General features: G+C 49.8%; 1 protein-coding gene across 4 annotated transcripts; it reads right to left on the bottom strand.

Annotated features, from left to right (window-relative positions):
• Window positions 1-2: 2 nt before the first annotated feature.
• Nelfcd (negative elongation factor complex member C/D) lies at window positions 3-10,985 on the bottom strand. Of its 4 annotated transcripts, none has more exons than XM_075963259.1 (16): window positions 10,846-10,985; window positions 7,476-7,591; window positions 7,167-7,276; window positions 5,982-6,091; window positions 5,128-5,235; window positions 4,562-4,714; window positions 4,274-4,404; window positions 3,589-3,754; window positions 3,087-3,221; window positions 2,593-2,732; window positions 2,215-2,412; window positions 1,618-1,732; window positions 1,192-1,287; window positions 975-1,115; window positions 573-702; window positions 3-487 (listed from the first exon to the last, which is right to left on the bottom strand). In XM_075963259.1, exons 1-16 carry the CDS (start codon window positions 10,930-10,932, stop codon window positions 453-455), a joined length of 1,971 nt encoding a protein of 656 aa, XP_075819374.1. In that variant the 5' UTR covers window positions 10,933-10,985; the 3' UTR covers window positions 3-452. The 4 variants fall into 4 exon arrangements, with proteins under 4 accessions (XP_075819374.1, XP_075819375.1, XP_075819376.1 ...); XM_075963260.1 differs by having other exon boundaries at window positions 7,476-7,588; window positions 10,846-10,973; XM_075963261.1 differs by lacking the exon at window positions 2,215-2,412.
• Window positions 10,986-24,274: the final 13,289 nt, after the last annotated feature.

Genomic DNA, 24,274 nt, shown 5'->3' with positions numbered 1-24,274 from the left:
CACTCGGTCTGTGCACTTTATTTACATGGGAATAGCACGAGGACACACGCCACCCAGCTCATCATTACTCTTGGAAAATTAAAACAATAAAACACCCAACCACCTGGGTCATTGGTAGAAAGCTTACATAAACCCTAAAAGTGACTCATGGAAGCGTCCCCGCTCTGGATCCTCACTACCCTGAGGCCTACTGGGTTTCTCCAGAGAGGTGCACACCCGACTCCTGCACGTGACATGCGGTGCAGGGGCCACACTGACAACAGAGGGGCGTCCAGCACAGCGGCTTCTCCTGGGCACTGCCAACACAGGCTTTTTGAGAAAAGCTGCCTGCTCCCTCCCAGCAGACCCTCCTTTCTTCTGGGAGGCTGGCTGAGTCTTCACAAGCAGCTTCCTGATCCAGTCCTCTAGTCCTGAGCCTGGCCCGGCAGGTTCTGCTCCAGCTCTGGGGGGTCTCAGTTCACCACGATGAAGTTAGACTTGCAATGGGCTGTGCGGGAACACGGGAGCCACCGGGTTAGAGCAGGGGAGGAGTGAGGGGTCCAGCACAGCAAAGGGACGCTTAGGGGCCTTACCAATGAACTCGGTCACGGGGTCGTGCTCGCCCTCCGCTTTGATGGTACCCGCAATGCTGTCATTTTCCAAGATGGGGAGGAATAGCTGTACAAAGTCTGAGGTGTATGGCGGGGCAATGACGTCCAAAACCTAGCAGGGAGACCTCAGGGTCACTGCAGTGCTGGTGTGGGGGGACACAGCATTTGGTGCAGGCAGTGTGACATGGCTCTCCCACCACCAGGGCCTCCCCAGAGACTCCCCAGCTTCCAACCCCAAGCCACAGAATGTAATACAGGGGACACAGCAGAGGTCCCATAGGTGGAATGAACCTAATACATCATCAGTGTCACCATGACTATCATGGATCTCAGAATGACACCAGGCCAGAAGGGCTGGGCTAGTGGAAGGAGGGTACTACTGACCTCAGTGACGAAGTACCGAATCAGCGAGATGTCGGTGTCCAGCTTCTCCAGACATCTGCGGATGTAGCTGACCACGGGAAGCACGTAGCCACGGCTCAGCAGGTGCACCATCCTGTCCAGCAGGGTCTTTTTTAACTCGAGCTATGGAAGAGCAAGGCCAAAAGAGCAGGTCAGAACTGGAACTCTCCCAGCCCCAACAACCCGAGACCCAGCTCACCTGCTCCATCACGTCTAGCTGGGAGTGTTCGGTCTCAAAAAGCTTAACAAGCAGCTGCAGAACCTGGGGGTGCAGGAGCTGGTGGCAGGTGCTGATCTGTGGACAGTCAAAGGAGCGTCACTGAGGCACCTGCTGGCCTCTCTCTGGGCTTACTGGCAGCACACAGGGAATGTACGGACTGTCACAGCCACCTGATGGGGCTTACCACTGATGGGGTCAGCACTTGTCAGCTTCTAGGCTTTCCTTCTGATAACACTTGATAAACACATCTACAGTCACTGAAACTAGGTCCTTAAAAAGATAGCCTCATGGGAGGGGGGACACAAGCCACCAGCTCTGAAGAGAGCATTACTACCCTCACGTCAGGACAAAGGTCTAAGACACAGACCACTGTGTACCTCACAAGTGGCCCTTCTGCCCTCTCACCTCATCCAACAAGGCCAGGTGAACCGGTGTGTGATCAGTCTGCAGCTGGAAGTATCTCGGTTCTGACACTGTCCAGTCTACCCATTTCAGAACACCCATCGCCACCACTGGGAACCTGCAGGCAGACAAGGTACAGGCTTCCTTTGACTACAAGTGGGGGTGGGGCGGGGAAGGAACAATAAAGGGCTGGAAAGCAAGAACAAAGTCTGGGGACACAGTGACTCTCCCTCACTCTGCCCTGCGGGCTCGCACTTCTGCAGAGAAGAAGTGGTTTGATGAGACCAGCTCCTCCTCTCAGGAGGGATTTGATTCTTGCTCCTTCAAACCACTCCGCTAAATCACAAAGGAAAAATCATCAAAGCAGAGCATGGCGCCCGGCAGACCCTGCTCACGGCTACTGTTATTTCAGATGCTTTCTTCGTCCCTAGGAAATGGGCAAGAGGCGAGAGCCTGAGAGGATTCAGTTCCCAAGATGCACTGTGTATTTAATCACGAATCACTCCGTCCAGGCAATGCCTGCTGGCTTCACAGTCTTACTACAAATGAACGCATTCTTTAAGCCCATTTTTCTAATTCTGGATGCCTTTCTCTACTCACTGAGGGTCTGCTGAACACATTTCTGGCCACGAAGCACCTGAAGAACACACAAGCTGTCTCAGTTGCTTAAGCTCTCCATGTGTGTTAAGAAGGATCCACCCTGCCAGGCAGTGGTGGCGCACGGAGGCAGAGGCAGGCAGATCTCTGCGAGTTTGAGGCAAGTCTGGTTTACAAGAGCTAGTTCCAGGACAGCCAGGGCTGTCTCAAAAAACAAAGACAAAAAAAAAAAGAAAAGAAAAAGAAAAAAAAAAAAGAATGAGCAACCCAAGCGCAACCCAAGCTCCTCTTGCTTGCTCTCCGTGAGAGTTCACACTGTAACCATAGAGATGTGAGGCCTGGCACTCCAGAGACTGGATGGGGGACCGGTGTGACACTCACCTAATGCACTGATAGAGTGTGCTCAGCTCGGCTACCAGCTCCGAGGCCCCCTTGTTCTCATTACAACACAGATTGTGGACCGTTTCTACAGCCTTTGATGTGGACTTCAGCTCATCCTTGCCAATGCTCACCCGTTTGTTCTGAAACCACAAAAGCTACTGAGTGAAGGTGGGACTGTGGCCCTTCTGGAGGGTACCCCAGGATGGCCCCTTCCCTGTCTGCACACTCAACTACAGCCATATCGCCCACAGAAACCAGGCCATAGGGCTGCAGTAGGGGAGGCACAGGGAAGTTTCATCCCACTAGCCAGTCCTAGAGGAAAAGACGCCACACAACTCGTGAGGGCACTGAGCTCTTTCAGTATCTTGTGCACAATGGTAAAGACACTTCCAGTGCTGGGCAGGCTGGAGAGTTCTTGCACCCAAAGCCCCACACAGTGCCAGAGCCGAGGAGGCCACTGGTCTGAGCCCACAGGTTCTCAGCACTGACGGTACCTTCTTCCAGGTCTCAACCACACTAGCAGCGTAAGCCAGGATGTGGATGTACTTGTGCTTGTGGTCCTGGTTGATCTTGGCTCCTGGCTTGAATAGTGACTGCATAAACAGGTCCAAAAAGGCAGGCACCCGGATCTAAGAAGAGGCACACTCAGGAGTGGGCTGGCAGGAGGGAGGCCCTGGATCACCCACCTGTAGGGCTCTGACAGGGTGAAGGCTGACGGGGGGCATAAGATGCACCTCTGTGGTGAAATGCTTGCTCAGAATGCAATGGGCCCTGGCTTCAATTCCAGTAGTGCCAGAGAGGTTGGGAGGAGACCTTAATGTCAGGTGTAGCCATGCCTGTAACCCCCAGCACTCAGGGAAGCTAAGGCAGGATAGCTGGCCTAGTTTGAGACCTGCATGCGTGGCCTTAAGAGAAGGAGGGAACTTGGAGGCCTCCCCAAACCACCCTGACACCTGGTGTGGGGCACTTGGCCTCCCTGAAGCGGAGGCAGCTTACGAGCTCCACGGGAGGAGGGTCCATGCTGGTGAACATCTTGAACAAGACCGTGATGTCCGCAGGATTCAGGGCTCCCCTGGACAGCATGGCGCCGAGAGCTTGGCAGGCCCGAGGGTAGGAGGCAGCCGTGCCCAAGGCCAACGTGATCTGACTGGCATCGTGGCCTCTGGTTGGAAAGCCGCTCCATTACTAACAGCTTTTCCCTTTCCTTCACCTTAAACGTGCAATGCTGAGCGGGCAGGACCCTGGGCTCGCCCGCATTTCTGCCATTCACTCTTGACCAACTGACCCCCAGGAACAACAGCTCCAGTGAGCTGCGAAAGGCTCTGAGTAGCCGTGACCTCCACGAGGGAGTCACACACCCTGCACACCTCCTCAGGGAAGCCTCGGCAGCAGAAGATGAAATGCCTTGGACTCCATGAGCAAGCAGGGCACTGGAGACCAGGCCGGGGCTACTCTGCTGTCAGGAGCACAAGTGCACAGCAGCCAACCAGGGCAATCCCGTCCTTAGCACAGAGCCACCTGCACATCACTCCACCGGCCGGGGCGCCCGAAGCTATACCCACGTCAGCCCCACGGGCGGAGCTGGCCTGGAACCTGATGGAGCTGGAGGCTGAGCTGTACACTAAGGCTCGGCTTTCTGAGGAAAAGAAGGAAGAGCAAGGCAAGCAGGAACATCTCTTACTTCTCCTGGGCAAAGCGCTGGACTTCTTGAGCGACCCTGCGCACTGCAGAGCCACCCTGCTCCTCCTGGGCCAGCACGGACATCATGGCCTGTGCGAACAGGTATGTGTGCTCCCCGTGGCACACCATCTTCTAGAAGATGGCAGGGAGACAGAGTTCAGGTCACAGTGATAAATGCAGACGAAGGGTTCTGTCCAGGGCTCTCTGACCTGGAGATACTTTACGGAGAGGGGTCTTGCAGAGCCTGACCCTGGGTAGCCCCCTTCCGCTGATATTCAGAGGGGCTTACTGCAAACTCAGGAAGATGTTTCTCAAGGTTTTCTTCTCCTCCATCCAAGATTGTGGCTAGAGAGGTCCGAAGCACTCTGGAGAACACCTCCAACTGTTGGCAGGCTGTGGACACGCTGGTGATCTCCCCTTGGTACCCCGCATCAGAAATGAGCTGCCATATAACCCAAGAGCCAAGGGTCAGCATCTGGGAGCCCCACCTTTCAGAGTGGTTAGCCAGTCAATTGTGTGAGCCAAGTGAGCACTGGTCTTTAACCCCAACTTTTCCTGTGCTTCCTGCTGTGATACCATCTAGGTGCGTGCTCGCTCACCCAGACTCACAGTCTCATCTGGGCCTTAGTGTCGGCCTGAGGCCCTTGAGCAGATACGCACAATCGAAACTCCACTGTCCAACCCTGAATCAGTCGATGCCGACCTAAGCACGGATACCAATTCTCTGTTCCCTTTGCTCAGTGTGAGGCTGATGGAAGGGAAAGGATGAAAAGCCCACCGAGAAAAGCTTTAACAAGAAGAGAGCAGAGCGGACCCTCTTATCTCCTCTTTTCTGGGCTCTAGGACTTGCCCTACCTTCACAGTGAAGTTGAGCATCAAGCAGTCAGGATGGGCTTCAGCCAGCTTGTAAAACAGATCTCTCCATGTGGTGTGTGCAATCATCTGCTCAAGCCACGCTGGGGTCTGCCGGAAACAAGGGCAAGGCCAAAGGTCTCGCTTGAGTCTGGGAAGTCTGTGCTGCAGAAGCAATCACTGCAGCTGGACGAGACCCCGGGGGGTCCCTAGCTCTACCCTTGCTACAGTCATACAGTCAGCTGCACGGCTGGCTTCCTGGGTGCCTGCTCACAGCTTTTGAAAGACCTGCCGAACTTCTCAGAAGGGTGCAGAAACATGCTTTCTGGGGAACATGTGAAAAGTCCATGGACATGTATCCCTGGGCCCACCGGGTACCTCATGCTTACAAGCCCTAGGCCTTTGGCAGGAGATAAAAAAGCAACTGGGATGGCACAGGTGGTTCTGCCCTTGAAAATGTGTCTCCTGGCTTCCGTGTGAGTCATGGGCTCTGCCAGTGTCTGAGCCAGTGTCACTAGAGACCACTGCTGCTCCAGAGGGAAGGCCTGAACGCTGCAGCACAGTCTGAGATGTTTCCTACACCTTCCCTCCTACCCTGCCCTCTGCCCTCAGGGCTCACCCTCAGCCTGATCCCCCAGTACCCCACAGCATCCATACGCGCCGTGACCTCCTGTGTTTCCTGGAGGACCCCCTACCAGGCTTTAAGCCCACACCTGCACCTAGGAGTTGGGGGAGGCCATGGGCCTTCTCTTGGCCTCACCACTGGCAGCTTCCCATCAAGTACCCCACTCTTGAGAAGAGAACACAGCAAGGAGGCTGGCAAAGGCCCAGGCTGTGCTGTCAGGCACCCCCCTCACCTCTCCCTCTTCCGTGAAGATAGAATCTGCCTTCCGAGGGTCAAAATGCTTGATCAGTAAACTCTTGAGGTGGTTTTCCACAGTCTCCTGCACCTGTACTGGCTCAACACCTGGGAGAAAACAGAAGCTTTACCCACTCCCCCGCTACTCCACCATACACAGAAGCAGCACGGCCAGCCTGCCGGCGTCGCAGAGCTGCTACCAACTACAACAGTGTGAAGGTTCTGGACCCCTGAGAGTTTCTAGAGCTATTTATTCAGTAATAAGGCCATAAAAGGAACAGAGTACGAGTCTATGGGATGGCTACCCTGTCTGTGTGTTCAGGAGAGGGACATCTCAAAGACGGAGGACCAGACCTGACAGGTGAGGAGCTGGAGAGTACACTCTGTCCCCATGGAGAGAGCAGGTGCAGCCAAGGGCCACCCTCTGACTCGTCACCCTGATGGCAGTGAGGCAGCTGTTTCCGGAAGTGCTTGAGTGACGTCGCTGTCCCCAATTCAGTGGATTTACAGTAAGGCTCTATTCTGATCACATTAGCTAAAAGCCACCATCGAACTAGTCCGAAATTATCCACAATTTAGCGCTGGCTGTAACAGGCCTCTTGAAAGGCAACACTGAACACATACTGTGTGATGCTGTAATTCTGTGGCTGCGGAAGAAGGTCGGTGAGCACTCCAGTCACAGGGTACCTGCTAACCCAGTGACTGACTCACAGCTCAGAGCTGAGCACACAGGGAGGGGTCAATCCTCTGCCTTTGGATCTTAGAGACCAAGAATGCTCAGAATTTATCAGCATCTAAGGACCCAAAGGTCCTTGCCACATGAACACGGGAAACGGAATTCGGATACCCAAAGTCAGGTAGGCATGGTGCCCCCTCCCCCCCAGGAATTCCACTCACACATCAGAGACGGGGCATTCCCAGAGCAAGCTGCTAGTGAGAGCAGCCACAGCTGCAAGTCCTGGGGTTGACTGACACCCCACTTTAACAAGTAAGGTAATAAAGCAATCTAAGTTGACTCTCAAAACAAGCTGGGGCCTCCATATGCCTACCTACACATGCTATGCACACCCACCTGTAGTGTACACACACACACACACACACAGAGAGAGAGAGAGAGAGAGAGAGAGAGAGAGAGAGAGAGAGAGATATGAGCGGCCAGGATAGGGCTCGTCCTCTCAAGCACCTGTCTGAATGAGCCACTCAGCCAGCAGGTTCACAGTCTGGGCCACTGCTGTATAGTTCTCAGACAGGAGCTGGATGACATTTTCTGGAGACCCTCCTGCCTGGAAATACCTGGGAAGAGCAAAATGGAGGCTTTTACAATGAGTGGCCAAAGAGGAGCCGGGGTGAACAGGCAGGCAGGAGGAAGGCATGGGCAAGTGTAAGGGTCTTCCAAGGTGCCAAGGGACTCTTCAAACCTTCCACTCCAAGAGCACATTCTTTGCACCATAAAACCCCCCTGAGCCCCCGAGTGTGCACTGCGCTCACACACCTCTTCAGCGTGTTGAAGATGGAGGGCTCCATGATGTAGTCCCGGGTGGAAAACTTGTGCAGACACTCCTGCTGCACCTCGGCATCATCCTCTCCTCCAGAATCATCTTCCTGCTGCTGCGAGAGGCAAGAGCCGGAGAGGTGTGCGCTAGCGTGGGTGCCCTGCCATCTCGCCATAAAGACGGGTAATCACACTCGTGATTTCATCTGACTCAGCTACAACAACCCCATGGTGTGAGCTGGGCAAGCGGCAGCTTCAAAGAGTCAGGGGCCACACCAAGCAGGCCCACGGTGGTGAACCGGGTGCACAGTGCACGGCCTCCTCTTTTACACAAAGGCACTCATGACGCCACACCCGCCAAAGCTCCAGAGGATCCCACAAGCTGACCTACGGGAAGGTCAAGAATAACAACTGACATTCAGCTCAACAGCCAGTCACCACTGCCACCCCACACTGCTACCCAGTGCTCTCCAACAAACACCAATAAAGTGGTCCGAGGGTAGGAGTCACCAAGTTACTCTTAGAAAGTCAAGATCACCAACCCTCGAATCAGCAGGCCTGGCTAGAGCCGGACACAAACTTGGCCTGAACCCACACAAGCTGCTTGGCTGGCCTACAACTATGAGGTATGGTGGACTGAGTGCCCCCAGATCTGTCTAGCTGCAAAGCAGTCATAACAGCAAGCAGATGCCCTGTAGCGATGGCTGCATTGAGTCTGGGAATCTAGACCATACAAGACAAAGCTTTCCTGCGGAAGGAGCTCACAAGCCAGGAGACCAAATTCCAGGTAGCTGACATAACAAGGTAGGAGCCAGGCCAGGAAATAAAAAAAAAAAAAAAACAAAAAACCCAACTCAGCCCGCTTCCTGTTCTTGTAAATAAAGTTTTATTGAAACACTCTTGTATCCACTTTGTCACGTATTGTTACCCTTGACTACTTTCCCTAATCTGGTTGTTAACTAGCCCTGCACAGCGCCACACAACCTAAGGTATTTTCTATGTAGCTCTTCACAGGAACTTGGCTTCCACTGCCCTGGACTCTCTGAGAGCAATGAGCTGGGGGCAGACAGAACCTGGTGACTTCATTCTGAAGACCAGAATGTTCTCTCAGAATGCATGCAGGCTTCACCCTGAGAGCCGCTCATATATGTCAATAGTGCCAGGCTTCTACCCTGTCGCCACCGACAGCGATTCTCCGACACCAGGCCATGCACCTGCCCACACGTCTCCAGCTTCACCTGGACCGTTCGCTGTCGTGCCCACCCCAGATGCCAGCATGCAGCACTATTATGTCCGCTCAACATCCCAGCAGGACTGCAAACTCTGGAGACCAGCTGACCCTGTCTTCCCCTGGAAACAGATCTGCTCACAAAACTATTTTAATAAAGGACTCCTCCCACCTGTCCCCAGAAGCCTTGGAAATACCCTCAGTTCCTCCTCCCCTCACTTCCCCCTATACCTTACTGGCAAGACCCCCAATTCCATCTCCCATACAAGAATTCCATTTGGCCCTTCTTTCTTGAATGCTTACTGTGGCAATACCTCCGCATGCCTCCATTTTTCGTCCCCTGAAATCACCTTTCACATTGATGCCACCCTTACCAAGTCACAGATGTGATCTAGCTCTTGGTTTCCCATCTCTCTGGGGGAAGGGGGAGGGGAACCTTCTTTACTATGACTCTGTGTAGCCTACCTGTCCAGTCTCACCCTATGCCACCCCCATGTATGACCAGCAGCCCAACTAGTCCATGTGTCTGTCTCCAACTGTTCTCAGGTTCACTCTCGGGACTCAGAGGCCCCAGTTCATGCTGCTATCCTCCAGCTCTCTGGACTTGCTCCCCTCCAAACAGTCAGAAGAGACAGATGTGCGTGTGTGCAGAGGTGTCCAGAGTTTGCACGCCGCACTATATTCTCATCAACCAATGTGCTGCATTGCATAACTATATCAGGACACGTATGTCGCAGGCTGGGCACCCTGACAGCTCATCACTCTCATCAGGGAGAACTCCTGGGGGGCCAACAGGCCACACCAAGGTCACTGAAATCCAGTGGGATCTAGGCCAGACCCTGCCACTCCTAACCCTCAACATGGACAAAAAATGCAACTTCCCACCAGCAAGCTAATCCACAATGTACTCTCTTGTGTCTGTATGGTCTATCGTGTGTTCCTGTGTGTACGTGTTCGAGGTCAAGGCTAGGTGCCATTCAGTCATTCTCCAGCTCACTTTCTGGCCTCTCGTTGACTCAGTTTACCAATTGGGTTCGAGTGTCTGGCTTCTGTGTGGGCTCCAGGTTCCGAATTCAGGCATGCACATCGCTTGCTGAGCCATCTCCCACATCTTCCATTTTTCCTTCCATCAGGGCCACCTCAGTGACTAAGTCACTCAAGTGACAAGAGACATAAAGGCATCATTTTATGTCTTCCTGTCTTTGTTTTAAGGCCCTGGGCTGGTTTCTGAGTCTTTCTCCTTACTTCCCTTAGGGATAACACTCAGTTCAAACTCTAGAGCCATGGAATAAAACATCACACCAAAGCACTTAGCCTTCATTTTAGCTAACTCTGACTCCCTACAAAGTGCCCGTGGCCTGCAGGATGTTCTAGCACACAAACAGATGTCAGGAGTCTTAGACAAGCTTTCTGGTCAGCAGCTCTCCAGGACCCTTGGAAGATATGACAGGTGACTGTCAGCCCCTGTTCCGCCAACCAATAGGATTTCCAGTTTCAGGAACCCCTCTCCCTATCACCCCCACAGGTTATATCTCGCTGCCCCCTACATCCACTCAAAGCTCATCTTGCTTCCTGTAGAAAAGGCAAACTCCCAGGCTCCCTGCACACTGCCCAGAAGTCAGCCACACACCTGGATGGTCTCTGTTGGGACACCAAATTGTGCCACTTCCCTATCTCTCAGCCCAAACCCTGGACAGTTGGGGCTACAAGATCCTTCCTGTTCTGTACTCTAAGGATGGATGAAATCGACCCATAAGTGAAAAGAAGAAAGTTTGGTCTGTCCAGCACCAGAGAGTTCCCCCACGCCCCCCAGGATGCTGGAGTGAGGAGTTGAGTATGTTCACTCTCCGATAACTGTGGTCCCTTGGAGTCGGTCTGTCCTGCCGCCTGGCAGGGGGATCAGCCCAGGAGTCATCGCGCAGGGGGAAACTGAGTCCCCCCCAAAGGGGCAGGACCGACCCGAAGCCCTCAGGGCAGCTCCTGCCCCGCTGGGCCCGGGTCGGAGGTCAGGGGGTCAGGGGTCAGCGGGCCGGCAGAGACCCCAGCGTTCACACCCCCGGGTACCCGGGTCTGGGGGACACGGGCGCCGCGAGCACAGGGCAGAGAAGCGGCTTCCTGGCGGGACGCCTACTGCCCTCTCACCTGGCCGCCGTCCGCCTCTTCGCCCCACTCCGGAGCATTCCCGAAGTAGTCTTCTGCCATAATTGTACCCGGCGCTGGGCCCGCCATAGTTGCCGGGAGTCCTTACTGCGCGTGCGCGGGAGGCGACACACGAAAGTGCGCGTGCGTGGTTCCGGGCCGGCCTCCGCCAGGCCCTCGGGGCGGAGTTGGCTGAGGGGCGTGGCTACAAAAGGGGCGTGGCTCGCTAGGCTGAGGGACTGCTTTTTGAAGGAGTTCCTCAGAGCAGGACTCATGGTGTAGTTTCAGAGCTTTTGAGAAAATTTCCCATACAGTTTACTGTTTTTTTTTGTTTTTTTTGAAACATGGTCTCACCTGGCCTCGATTTGTTATGAAGAACTTGAACCTTCAGCCAGCTTAGCTTTGCCAGTGCAACCAGCATCCATCTACTGGGGACAGAGTCTAGGGCCCACGGAAATGTTCTGATTTCCTTTACCAGGGGTAAAAAGTACCCGGTGCCGTGCAGAGCATGATTTAAAATGTACTCCCAGTGGAGGAGGCCCCACAGCCTACAAAAGTCATGACCGGGGCCTGGAAAAGAGGATCCTCTGGAGAGCAAGGCTGACGGTACCTGGAGAGGATTCCTGGCAGGTAGCCGGCGGTCCCAGATAATGACCTTTGAGATGAACGCCCTGGGCTCTAGATGTGATGGTGAGAGTTTGGAGCAGTGGTCCTCAGCCTTCTAACGCTGCAGTTCTTTAATACAGTTCTTCATATGACCCATCCATAAATTATTTTCGTTACTACGTCATAACTGCAATTTTGCTACTGTTGTGAATCGTAATGTACGTATCTGATATGCGACTTCTGTGAAAGTGTCATCAACCCCAGAAAGGGGTCAGGACCCACAGGTGAAGAACCACTGGTTTAGAGAAAAGAGTCGTGTGGTACAGACATCGGCCATTGTTTGCAGGGGTGGCTGAGTCGCTACCACACTCAGTCCTCCCTTCCACCACTCAGGAAGTGTTTGTTGAGTATTTCCTAAGTGCCTGGTTCACACCCAGAGTTCAGGACACATGCGTTGGGCGTGGTCCTTGCCCTGGGACAACCTATGTTCCGTTGGAGCAAGCCTGGAAGCAACGGAGGCAAAGAACGAGAGGGGTGACGAGTGCCCACACTCTGGAATAACAGAAGAGACTTTCCCAAGGTGGTCAGGGTGGCTCTCCCCATTTCACATCATCTGATGTGGCACCTTGCATTTTAGTTGATTCCAGACCCGCACAGGTTGACAGCCAAGATCAGCCACACGGGCCACTTGCAAGGATGTCACCTAACAAAGTGTTGAAGCATCAGACACAGATAATCAGTGAATGCCAGCTGTTACAAAATTTCATCTGGATTTCTGGTTGTTTGAAGAGAGTGATGGGACAGATTTTCCTGTAGTGTCCAGCCATTTCCTTCACCTGCGGAGGACTACCTGAGGGGAGTGAAGAAACCAGAGGAACTAGGAACAACGGGCAGGTGACATGGGCTGTGGGACCAAGGCAAAGTGCAGAGAATTTGACAGCATTGGAGAGAAAGAGGGGGCAAGGAGGCCAGGCACGATGCTACAAGCTTTAATCCCAGCACTCGAGAGGCAGATCTTTGTGAGTTTGAGGCCACCCTGGTTTCCAGAGTGAGCCCAGGACAGCCAGAGCTATGTAGAGAAACCCTGTCTCAAAAAGGGTGGGGGTAGGGGACAAGCAAGGAACAGGGTCTGGTAAGACGCTATCTAGACTTCCAGTCTGTACCCACAGGTGGCCCAGCAGGTGAGTAAATTCAGGCTGGGACCTGGTGGATTGAAGGCGACCCTGGGCATCTGCCTTGTGGGTTGTGGTTGTGGCAGTTTGTCAATCCCACGCCAGTGGGTCTAGATCCAGATCCCACGACAAAGGGTTTTTCAGCTCCTGAGTGCCCTGCTGTGGGCTTGTTTTGGTCTCATTTTTACTTGTTTTCTGAAAGTGTTGGGAATAACAGGCAGCTGTTAAACTCCTACTATGCCTTTTAGATTTAAAAAACAAATACCGCCTGGGTAGAAAGCAGACAAATTAATGTATGAACAATTAATTGCACCTACCGATCCCAGGATTGTCTAATTCACCTCTCCCTCAACCCAAAGGCTACTTATACGAAACAGGTTAACAGACAATCCCTAATGTTCAATCTACATCCCGGTTGTATCAGAATAACTGATCTCTAGGTCTTGCCCCTGAGATGCTGTTCACCCATTGTTTTCTGGGTTCATCTTGAGTGATTTTGTTAGCTTTCATTGCCTACGATTAATCCTCTGAAGTTATTTGTTCCCATTTTTAAGAACTCTAATGGAGAAGCTCCATGGAAGAGAGAAGTCGAATTCACTGGATCCTTTGAAGAAGTCTTTACTGAGCCCCTCCTGGGTGTCCCAGGCTAGGATGTACCAGAGTTGAGGATACAGTCTGTCGAGCACTAGGAAAGGAGAGAAAAGAGAAGCAGAAACTGCAAACAAGGGTTATGCAGAGGATTTCCAGGGAAAGGCGGAGACTTAAGTCCCGGAATGAAGGATAAAATGAGAAGAGCAAAGAGGGGGAATGTGGTCCAGTCTGGGGGAGCCGCGGGTAACGGCACTGGGCACCAGCCTGAGGACTTGATTCCCATCCTTGGGCCCCACATGGTGGAAGGAAAGCAACGGCACCCATGGCTTGTCCTCTCAACCAGCCCCCCCCCCCATTAGGAATGTTTTAAAAATTGTCTAAGTAGAGAGAATGACCAACTGTGCGGGGCGGGGGACGGGTGGGAGGGGGGCGAGAGCGCCTGGGCGCCTCCTCCCTGGAGTCTCTCACTAATTCTTCTACTGTCCGTCTCCTCGGGTCTGAGACTCGGGTGTAGACAGATCTCTCCTCCACTTCCTTCTTCTCCTGGGGAATCTCAGCCACCGCTCCTCCTCCAAACATCTATATGCTGGGAACTCTCATTGTATTTTCACGACTTCTCAGGTGCTTGGGCATCTAACCAACAAACTACCTCTTCATTTCATTGTTAGGGATCCCAAGGACAACGCAGCAGCTCCGTGGGAGCCCTGAGAGGAGCTCATCTGCGTTCTTGCTCTTTCAGGTGGCCCTATGGCTACCTCCACAGCCACCCACATCAGACACTTCTGATCCTTTCCACTCCGGCACAATCCAAAGGCAAACACAACCCAGGTCCCTCGGTAAAGCGGGTCCCCATCTCCACTGGCCACCACCTCAGTTGAGGTCACACCAGCTCGCACCTGTGTGACTGTGGTAGCTCACACTGACCTGGTACCCAGTCCCCAGCTCTGTTAACTTGGTTTCTTAAGCTTTCCCACCCCTCACCTCTTCTCATCTGAGACATTTGTGCGTGACCTCACGTTGTGGGATGTTTGTACACTGGGTGAAGATGCGTTGCTGTGATTGGTGTGATAAAAACGGAATTGCCAATAGCTAGATAGGAGACGTAGGCAGGACTTCCGGGTCGAGAGAGGAACAGGAGTTAGCCGAGATGCCAAAGATGTAGGACACACTGAATGGGAGACAGGTAAAAGGTTACAGGGCAGAATGTACATTAATAAAAAATATGGGTTGGTTTAAGTCACAAGAGCAAGTGGGAGAATCCTAAGCGAAGGCGGTCTCCTTTGGGAGGCAGCTGGCGGCACAGGAGACTCCTTGCAACCCTGAGTCCAGCACTCCAGAAAATAGACATGTAAGAGAAACAGCTGCCGACAGTGCCCATAGATTTATCCTAAAGCAATTCTTTAGCACCAGGGATGTCGTTCAGTTGGTAGAACGGTCACCTGCCCTACAAGAAGTCCTGAATTCAACTCCCAGTGTGTTAACCGGGTTTGGCAGCACACACCTGTAATCCCAGTGCTTGGAAGACAGAAATGGCAAAATAAAAGACTCTTGAGGTCATCCTTGGCTTCATAGCAAGCTCAAGGCCAGACTGGATTATGTGAGACCCTGACTCAAAAACAAACAGTTCCTTGGTAGACGTGTGATTTTAGCATTTGTTAAAGATGGAAACAAATTTGCATGCTAACAAGATCTCTGTGCTTGTTCATTTTTGCATAGGAAATTAAATCTTGGCTGAAGATTTGATCCTACAGGATGTAGAGCGTCTTTAAGTGTTTTCAGAGTTGATTGATATTTTGATTTTATAATCGTCAATGCCAAGAATGCCACTTTGCCTAAGTGCATAGTGCAAAGAGGCAAAAGTATGCTGAGGGCTGTTTCTGCAGTTGTAGTGAATTCTGTCTTGTTCCCAACTCAAAATCACTTAACGTGTGTGTGTGTGTGTGTGTGTGTGTGTGTGTGTGTGTGTGTGTGTGTGTGTGTGAGAGAGAGAGAGAGAGAGAGAGAGAGAGAGAGAGAGAGATGCAAGTTAGTAACTTAAGCACCAATTTTTAAAATCAAACACCCTAGTACAATACAAACCCCAAATATACTAATCTGATACAGGCTGAGGAATGTTCATAGAAAAATATTGTCTTTATTTTCCTTAATTAAGCTATTACGTTTCTATAAGCAGAAGACTTTGTATGGATAGTGAGAACATTGCAGCTCACAACACAAGGGTCTCCAATTGGATGCAGTGTTAGAGGAAGCATTTGTCTGTGTGGTGTGGGGCACAGTGGCTGACAAGGTGCATGTGTGTTCAGAATGAAGGCCAGGATGATGCCCAGGCTGCACTATTCGCGAGGTCTGGAAGAAAAGTCTCAGATTCCTTAGAAACTTGATTTTGCTTCCATTGCTTTGGTCATCATATATTCAGAAACCTTTTATTGTTGTCTTATTTGACGTGGCGCCCACATTCAGTTATGTGGTCCCCTTGGCAGAGCTTGACCTACTACAGTTTAGGAAGCTGGGTCCCCTGTCCCAACACATGCATCTACAAAACAACATCACATCTAAGGTGGGGAGCATTTCAGAAGCGGGGGACAGCAAGAACGAAAGAGCCGGAGGACCAGGGAGTTTGCGGTGAGATTGTGTCTCCTAGTGACGTCGGAAGCCACACCCAGAAGGTCTCACCAACGTGGTTGCTGGAACGTGAGCTGAACAAAGACAGCAACAGACAAGCCAGAGTGCCTACAGATTGCTGGGAACAGGAGAAACAGTCTTCCCCGGGGAAGAGCCCTCCCATTGGTTATCCAACACCAAATGGTCAACCCTGAAAACATACATACAACAACATTACTCAGACTGAGCAGGTGTATTTATGTGTTTAGAAATATAAGGAATGACTAAAAGAGACCACGAATTTAAAAGAGAGCAAGGAGGGGTGCACGGGAGGGTTGGAGGGGAGGAGAGGAGAAGGGGAGATGACACAATTAAATTGCAATCTAGGAAACGAGAGAAATATTTATAAAGGAGAAGGTAAGCTTCACTGTATCCCACGCCCCTAACAGCTACACGGTGACTCGCACCTTAGATCCGCGAGATCTCTCACCCACTTCTTCGAGAGGTGGAGCTCAACCTTAGTCTCCCCTGCCTGTACTGATTTGTAATTCCCCTTGTTGAAGAAAAAAAGGCCTTGGAAGACTTGAGGCCTAGGTCGCATAGAGAAATGTGACCTCCCTCCATCTTGCCCATTGACTCCTGGACTATTCACGGCAGAGGAGGCCAAATGCAATTGTGAAACACCCGACTGAGAAGCTTCTGGAAAGTTTAGCCTCCTAAGCATGCCTGAGATGGGTCTCCACACCTGGTCCGGGCTTGGCTGACATCTTGTCTACAATTTCGTGAGAGCCTTAAACAGCTGTCCAGCTGAGCTGCTTACAAATTCCCGGCTCACAGAAATAATGGGATAAAATATCTGTTTAAACAGACAAATTTATGGATAGTTTCTTATGTGTCAATAACTTACTCACATGAGCATCTAAAGTGTTTGTTTAAAACATAAATCACAAGCCAGGTGGTGGTGGCACACACCTTTAATCCCAGCACTCAGGAGGCAGAGGCAGGCTAATCTCTGAGTTCAAGGCCAGCCTGGTCTACAGAGTGAGTTCCAGGACAGCCAGCACAACAGAGAGAAACCCTGTCTTAAACCCATCCCCCACTCCTGCCACAAGCAAAACATAAACCAGAGCCAGGCATGTGGTATACACCTGTAATCCCAGCATTTGGAAGTCTGAGACAGGAGAATTATTGTAAATTCAAGGCCAGACTGAGCTATAGACAGTGAAAACTGTCTCAAAACCAAAGCAACCACAGAACTGGCGAAAGAGCTTGCTGTTGAGCATGCTGGCCTGAGCTAACTCAGGAACCCGTGGAGGGAGAGAACTGACTGCCAAGGGCCCTCCTCTAAGATGGCCTCACTTGGCTTCATCTGGAATTAACTAGACCCAAGTGACTGGGCACACCTGTGAGGGATTTTTTCCTAATTAATTAATCATTTGATCCACTGTTAATCTGGATCTTTGAGGTGGGAAGATAAACCTTTAATCCAGATCTTTCTGAGGTAGGAAGATTCATCTTTAATCTCTACCACACCTGCTAGAGCCTATATAAAGTATACGGAAGATGGAAGTTCTCCCTCTCCTCTCCTCTCCTCTCCTCTCCTCCCCTCCCCTCCCCTCCCCTCCCCCTCCCTCCCTCTCTCTCCTCTCTTTCCTCTCTCTCTTTCTCCCTCTTCCTCTCCTCTCCTCTCTCTCTCTCTCTCTCTCTCTCTCTCTCTCTCTCTCTATATATATATATATATATATATATATATATATCCTCTCTCTCCCCCTCCCTCTCTCTCCTCTCTCTTCTCTCTCTCTCCTCTCTCTCTCTCTCCTCTCTCTCCCCTCTCTCACCTCTCTCCTCTCTCTCCCCTCTCTCACCTCTCTCTCTCTCTCTCCCGCTCTCTCCCTCCCTACTTGCTCTCACCCTTGCTAGCAAGTCCATTTCTTCCCTGGCATTAGAAAATTCTTGTTCAGGATTGTGGCTATACTGAAGACCAGCTGAGGCATCCAGCCTTGTGAGCTGAACAACTACTGGGTTCTTTTGTTTATAAGCAGCCATTGTTGGATTGGCTGAACCACAGACTGTAAGCCATTCTAATACATTTTCTTTATATAGATCATCTATATCTATATATCTATCTCCAGAGAGAGAGAGATTCATTCCATAAGTTCTATTACAAATAGAGAACCCCTGACTAATCCATCCTCTGACCCCCATATAGACTCTGTGAAGTGTGTGTGCCTACACTTTCACACATATATTGTGTATGCACAATACGTTAATCATGATAAATAAGATGTTAAATAAAGCACAATCTAGGGCTGGGATGAAAGCCTATAGGGCACTTGCCTATCCACATGAGACCATAATTCAATCCTAGTACTGCAAACAGAGAGACAAAACCCAGCAATGAGTAGTCCATATGCCAAGTTCACCTCAGTGACTTCCCTATCTTACCTGGAAGAAACAAACCATCTCTCTGCCTGGCAGAATGCCAGTAAGGTTGACAAATTCTGCCTTCCAAAATCAGCAATAATAAATACCGGGGAAAGCTCTTAAAACTTGGCATTTTGGACCTCTAGGGGTGGATAAAAACACCTCACATACTGAGAAGCCTTAATTCATCAAAATCACTAGAGGTTAAGAAAAAAAAAAGATGTGAATTGGGCCAGTGAGAGGCTCAGTTGGTAAAGATGCTGGCTGTTCAGGCCCAGCGGCCTGTGTGATGCCTGGATCCATGTAAGGGTGGAAGGGAAGAGCTGACTCAAGAGTCGCCCTTTAGCCTCCATATATGCTCTGTGGCACTGCCCCCCCCCCAAATAAAACTCAAGAGGACAGTGGGGCTGGGTGGCACAGTCGCCTGCCTAGGCTCCTGCTCTTGAAAGCAGAGAGGGCTAGAGGGTGGGAAAGAGTTCTCAGCAGACGCATCAGGGGTGAAAGGCAGAGGAGTGCATTGCATTGCAGTTTGGAAGAAGGCGCTGCCTGCCAAATGCTATACCCAACAGATAGCAACGCTGAAGGCAGAGGAGATAAGTCTGAGCTAAACAGAAATGGAAAGGAGGTGCCGAGTCCTGGCTCACAGGGAAAGCGAGGCAATTCTGTAAGCTCTGACTTCAATTCACAGGCAGTTAAAGAATACCAGAAATGGCGTGTATAAATGCTGGACACAGTTGTAAGTGTAAATCCGTGTTGTGACATGTATGCCATCAAGACAGTGCAGGACAAGATGAAATATATGAAGGAAAGATCCCGGGTTCATGGAGATCACTTTAGCACTGCTCTGAAGGAGCGCACACTAAATTAAGGTTGGGAATCTCTAGAGGAATCACTAATGAAAAAACTGAAATGATAGTTAAAATTCAACAATTAAATCAAAGTGGCTCGTGAGAACATTTATCATGAACTAAGACAGCATAAATCCAAACACGTCTGGAGTCTTACTAAAAGCGAGTATAGTAAATACTCCAAAACGTGAAGATCCAACAGTATGCTGTCTGTAAGGAAAACCCAGGAAATTCAGAGACACAAGGATGACAGAAATGGAGGTAACTGTCCATGCAGTAATGGTAAAATAGAGAGTCAGTGTGAGTGGCAGGCAAGGAAGAATGGAAGACTTAGCAGCAGAGCACACTGAGAAAGGGTTCCACACGATGGAGACGTGGCTGTTAGTGTGCACAGATCCACCAGCCTCTGATGGGGAAACAAAATGGGCGCAATGGGCCCAGTGTGGTGGTACAGGCCAAGATGGACGCAGTGGGCCCGTAATCTCAGGAATCATTTCAAATCTTCTGTCTATTTTAATATTGGCGGATTTATTTTCTTATTATTAAAAGGGCAGAACTTAAAAAAAAATCCCAAGCAAGTGTTTTACCATATGCATGGTTTGCAAATATTTCCTAAAACCCACGACATCCTCTTGGTTTAGCAGCCACGCTCAGAGAGTGAGTCCGACAGGAGAGGAGGCTGACCTACCTTCTCTTGCGGGTTGTGCATGCTGTGTCTGGTTCCTGGTTATGAAGATACAGTTTCTCCTACATCTTCGGGGACTTTTGTAATTTTGGGTCTTGTGATTATATCTGTGATCGATTTAAGTTAATTTTTCATTATGGTGTAAGATCCGGCTCAGGTTTTATATTTCTTCATAAAATGTTTAATTATACTGGCATCATTTGTTGGAGAGGCAATCATGTCTCCATTGAATTTCCTCTGTAAATGTATCAAAAATAAATTGGCAATCTCTGTGTAATCTTCTTCCATACTCGTCCACTCATCCACCCACCCATCCACCCACCCATCCAGCCACCCGTCTACCCATCCACCCACCCACCCATCCACCCACCCATCCACTCATCCACCCATCCATCCACCCACCCATCCACCCATCTGTAGTGTGAGGCAAGCTGTTTCCAGGCTCCGTGGGGTCTCTCTGACTCTGCCCTTCTTTCTTCCAGCATTCAGCCTAGCTTTCCCTGTCTTCCTAAGTTCTGCCAAAACTTAGTTCCAAAGCAGTTTTTTTATTCATTATGGTAATCACAGCACACAGAGGTGACTCCCACATCACCCATCCACCCACCCATCCACCCATCCACCCACCCATCCACCCACCCATCCACCCACCCATCCACCCATCCACCCACCCATCCATCCATCCATCCATCCGTCCTTACACCAGTAGCTCACAGAATTGTTAATTAGAGCTTGTAAATGAGTTTTGAGATCAAGGAGATGAGTCCCCTAACTTTGTTCTGATTTGGAACTATTTGGGCATTTCTAGTTCCTTGGCATCAATGTATCAGTTTGGGAATCAGCTTATTGGATCTGCAGAATCTTTTCTAGGATGCTGATTGGCATCACACTGAATTTACATGTGAGTTTTTAGAGAATACTAATCTTAAAATGTTTGAATGTTCTAATCATGAATACAGATTATCTCTTCCATGAGAGCAGACCAAATCTTTCTGACCACAAGTTAGGAAAAATTGTCTAAAGCTACAACACCCGGAAAGTAATCCACAAGAGAGAAGGTGCCAGGCAGAGGTGGCGCATGCCTGTAATCCCAGCACTGGAGAAGCAGAGGCAGGTGGATCTCTGTGAGTTTGAGGCCAGGCTGGTCTACAGAGTGAGTTCCAGGCCAACCAGGGATACACAGTGAGGCCCTGTCTTTAAGAAAAGGAAACGTGAAGTTAGACTCCTTTGAGAAAAAGGACACTGCCAGCGTTTATGGCTCACCGTGTTGCATTCACTAGTATTTAGTGGTTTTCAGTTTTAGACTTGGATTGTGTATTTCCATATTTCCACAGCTGTTGGGAACGGTGCTTCAAAGTTTTCATTTTCTAGTTATTCATCGTGACTGAACAGAAGTCCAGCTAATTGAAGTTACCTTGTATAATGCGACCTTGGTAAAGGCAGGCACCGGTTCCAGACGCTTTGAAAGGGACACTTCTGAGTGTTTTCTATAGAAACAATCACGGTATCTGTGAGTCAAGGATTGTTTTTTATCATCAGTCTATATGGCAAATGTGTTACTTATCAGTATAAATTGAATGTGGTTTTTTTCTTTATTCCAAACAGCTAAGGTCTCCAGTGCCATGTTTAACACAAGTCATAAAGCTGAGTGCTATTGACAGAGACAACGCCACGGGTTTTGTTTTTCATGCTGGGAATAGAACCAATCTCAAGGTCTGGTACAGTGAGCTGCATCCCAAGGCTCCATCTAAAAAAATTTCTTCGTTGTTTTAACCACAAAATGTGGGGTTTTGCAATTGCTTTTTTAAAATTTTGATTAGGGGAGATCTCTTCTATTCCTAATTTGTAGAAATTTTTTATATAATGAATTTATGTTTAATTTTTCTAAATTATCTTTCTTTTTTTTCTGTTGAGATAGTCACCTGTCCCTCCCCCATTTCTGGTAGATTAAATTGTATTAGTTGATTCTTGAATATTGAACCAATTTTTGCATTCCTGACATAACTGCCCACACCTTGACATGGTACTTAATATTTTAAAATCACCTGCATGTCTTTATTTGTTTGTTTGGGGTGTGTGTGTGTGGACACAAGTGTCAAAGCACATAAGCGGAGGTCAGAGGACAACCACAGGGACTTGGTTCTCTGCTTCCACCCTGCAGGGCCAGCGATCCTCCTCAGGTCATTAGCCTTCGCAGCCAGCACTTTGCCCCCACACTCCCCTCCCACCTGCCCGGTATTCCATCCTTTTTAATGAACTGACGAATTTAATCTGTCAGTATTTCATTGAGCGCTTTTGTAATTGTGCTCATGAAGGATGTATTTGTGTTCATCACGGTCTGAAAGACTTTTTCCCGTCATGTTTACTCTTTGTCTGGCATTGGTGTAATAGCCTCATAAAACAGGTTGGTGAGTGCTCTGTTCTCTTTGATTTTCTGGAAGAAATTATTAAGATCATTGATTCACCAGCTTTCTAATATTCTTTTTTTTTTTTAAGCAAAAACAAACTATCTCTTTTCATTTTACATACCAGTCCGAATTCCCACTTCCTCCCCTCCTCCCATTTCCTCCACCTTCCCCCCCCAACCCTCCCCATCCACTCCTCAGAGAGGGTAAGGCACATTGCTTTGAGGAAGGACCAAGGCCCTCCATATTGTATTTAAGCTGAGGAAGGTATCCATCCAAAAGGAATGGGTGCCAAAAACCCAGTACACGCAGTAGGGACAAATCCTGGTGCCGCTGCCAGTGGCCCTGCAGTCTGCCCCAGCCATGCAACTGTCTCCCACATTCAGAGGGCCAGGTTTGGTCCTATGTGGGATCCTTCCCTGTCCGGTTGGAGTTGGTGAGCTCCCATTAGCTCAGGTAAGCTGTTTCAGCGGGTGTCCCCATCATGGTCTTGACCTCTTTGCTCATATTCTCACTCCTCCCACTCTTCAACTGGACTCTGGGAGCTCAGCCCAGTGCTCTGCTGCAGTCTCTGCCTCTGCTTCCATCAGTTGCTGGTTGAAGACTGTATGGTGGCCTTTGAGATAGTCATCAATCTGACTATAGGACAAGGCCAGTTCGGGCACCCTCTCCACTATTGCTTAGGATCTTAGCTGGGGTCATCCTTGTGGATTCCTGGGAATTTCTCTAGTGTTAGGTTTCTTGCTAGCCCCATAATGGCTCCCTCAATCAAGACATCGCTTTCCTTGCTGTCCATTTCTGTCCTTCTCCCATCTCAACTATCCCGTTCCCTCAAGATCTCTCCACTCTCCTCCTCCCCTTCTGCCTACCTTCTCCCCTACCCCCATGCTCCCAATTTTCTCAGGAGATCTTGTCTGTTTCCCCTTCCCAGGGGAATTTATATATGTTTCTCTTAGGGTTCACTTTGTTACTTAGCTTCTCTAGGGTCATGGACTATAGATTTGCTATTCTTTGCTTTACAGCTAGTATCAACTTAGGAGTGAGTACATACCATGTTTCATCTTTATGGGTCTGGGTTACCTCACTCAGGATGGTTTTTTTTCTACTTCTATCCATTTGCATACAAATTTGAAGGTGTCTGTAGTAATAGGAGCGGCGGGGCTGCGTCCCCAGCACCCCTGCCGCCTGGCTAGCTTATGCCCCGAAATAACAACACACAAACTATATTCATTTAAGCACTGCTTGGCCCATTTCTATCTAGCCTCTTCTCGGCTAACTCTCGCACCTGGACTAGCCCATTTCTGATCATCTGTGTAGCCCACCAGGTGGCTTATCAAGGAGGTTCTAGCCTATGTCCATCCTGGGTCGGAGCTTCATCGCGTGTGCCTGGGAGAGCGGAGCATGGCATCTCTCTGAGGCATCTGCTCCCGAGAGGAGAGCTGTCGAGTCTGAGCTCACTTCCTCTTCCTCCCAGCATTCTGTTCTGTTTACCCCTCCCACCTATGTTTTAACCTATGAGGCCAAGCAGTTTCTTTATTACTTAACCAATAACTTTCCTCCATCAGGTGTCATTGCTTTTTACCACTGAGTGGTGTTCCATTGTGTAAATGTACCACATTTCTTTATCCATTCTTTGGTTGAAGGGCATCTAGGGGTTTCTCAGAAAGTTGGAAATAAATCTACCTCAGGACCCAGCAATACCACTCTTGGGCATATACCCAAAGGATGCTCAATCATACTACAAGGACATTTGTTCAACTATGCTTACAGCAGCATTATTCATAATAGCCAGAACCTGGAAACAATCTAATATTCTTATAAGAAAAATTTATGATGTCCTAATAATATTTAATATGACCACTTTCATTAAGCATTGCTTTTTCTGAATCCAACTTCCAGCAAGTTGTATGCTTTTTCTAATTTAATTTAAAAAATATTTTCTATTATATTTTGTGTATGTGTATGCTTATACACACACCACAGCGCCATATGGAAAGATCAGAAGATAACTCTCAAATCAATTCTTTCCATCCACCATGAAATACAGGGATCAAACATGGGTTACCAGGCTTGAGCAACCAGCTTTACCCACTCAGCAATCCC

Source organism: Microtus pennsylvanicus, chromosome 2, assembly GCF_037038515.1.
Source record: "Microtus pennsylvanicus isolate mMicPen1 chromosome 2, mMicPen1.hap1, whole genome shotgun sequence".
Lineage (NCBI taxonomy): Eukaryota > Metazoa > Chordata > Mammalia > Rodentia > Cricetidae > Microtus > Microtus pennsylvanicus.
This window is presented reverse-complemented; position numbering and strand designations above follow the sequence as displayed.

Coding starts and splice junctions, on each gene's coding strand:
- Nelfcd (XM_075963259.1), bottom strand. CDS start 10,932: ATGGCGGGCCCAGCGCCGGGTACAATTATGGCAGAAGACTACTTCGGG. Junction 7,592..10,845: donor AAGAGGCGGACGGCGGCCAG/GTGAGAGGGCAG, acceptor TGCCTCTCGCAG/CAGCAGGAAGATGATTCTGG. Junction 7,277..7,475: donor ATCTTCAACACGCTGAAGAG/GTGTGTGAGCGC, acceptor TGCTCTTCCCAG/GTATTTCCAGGCAGGAGGGT.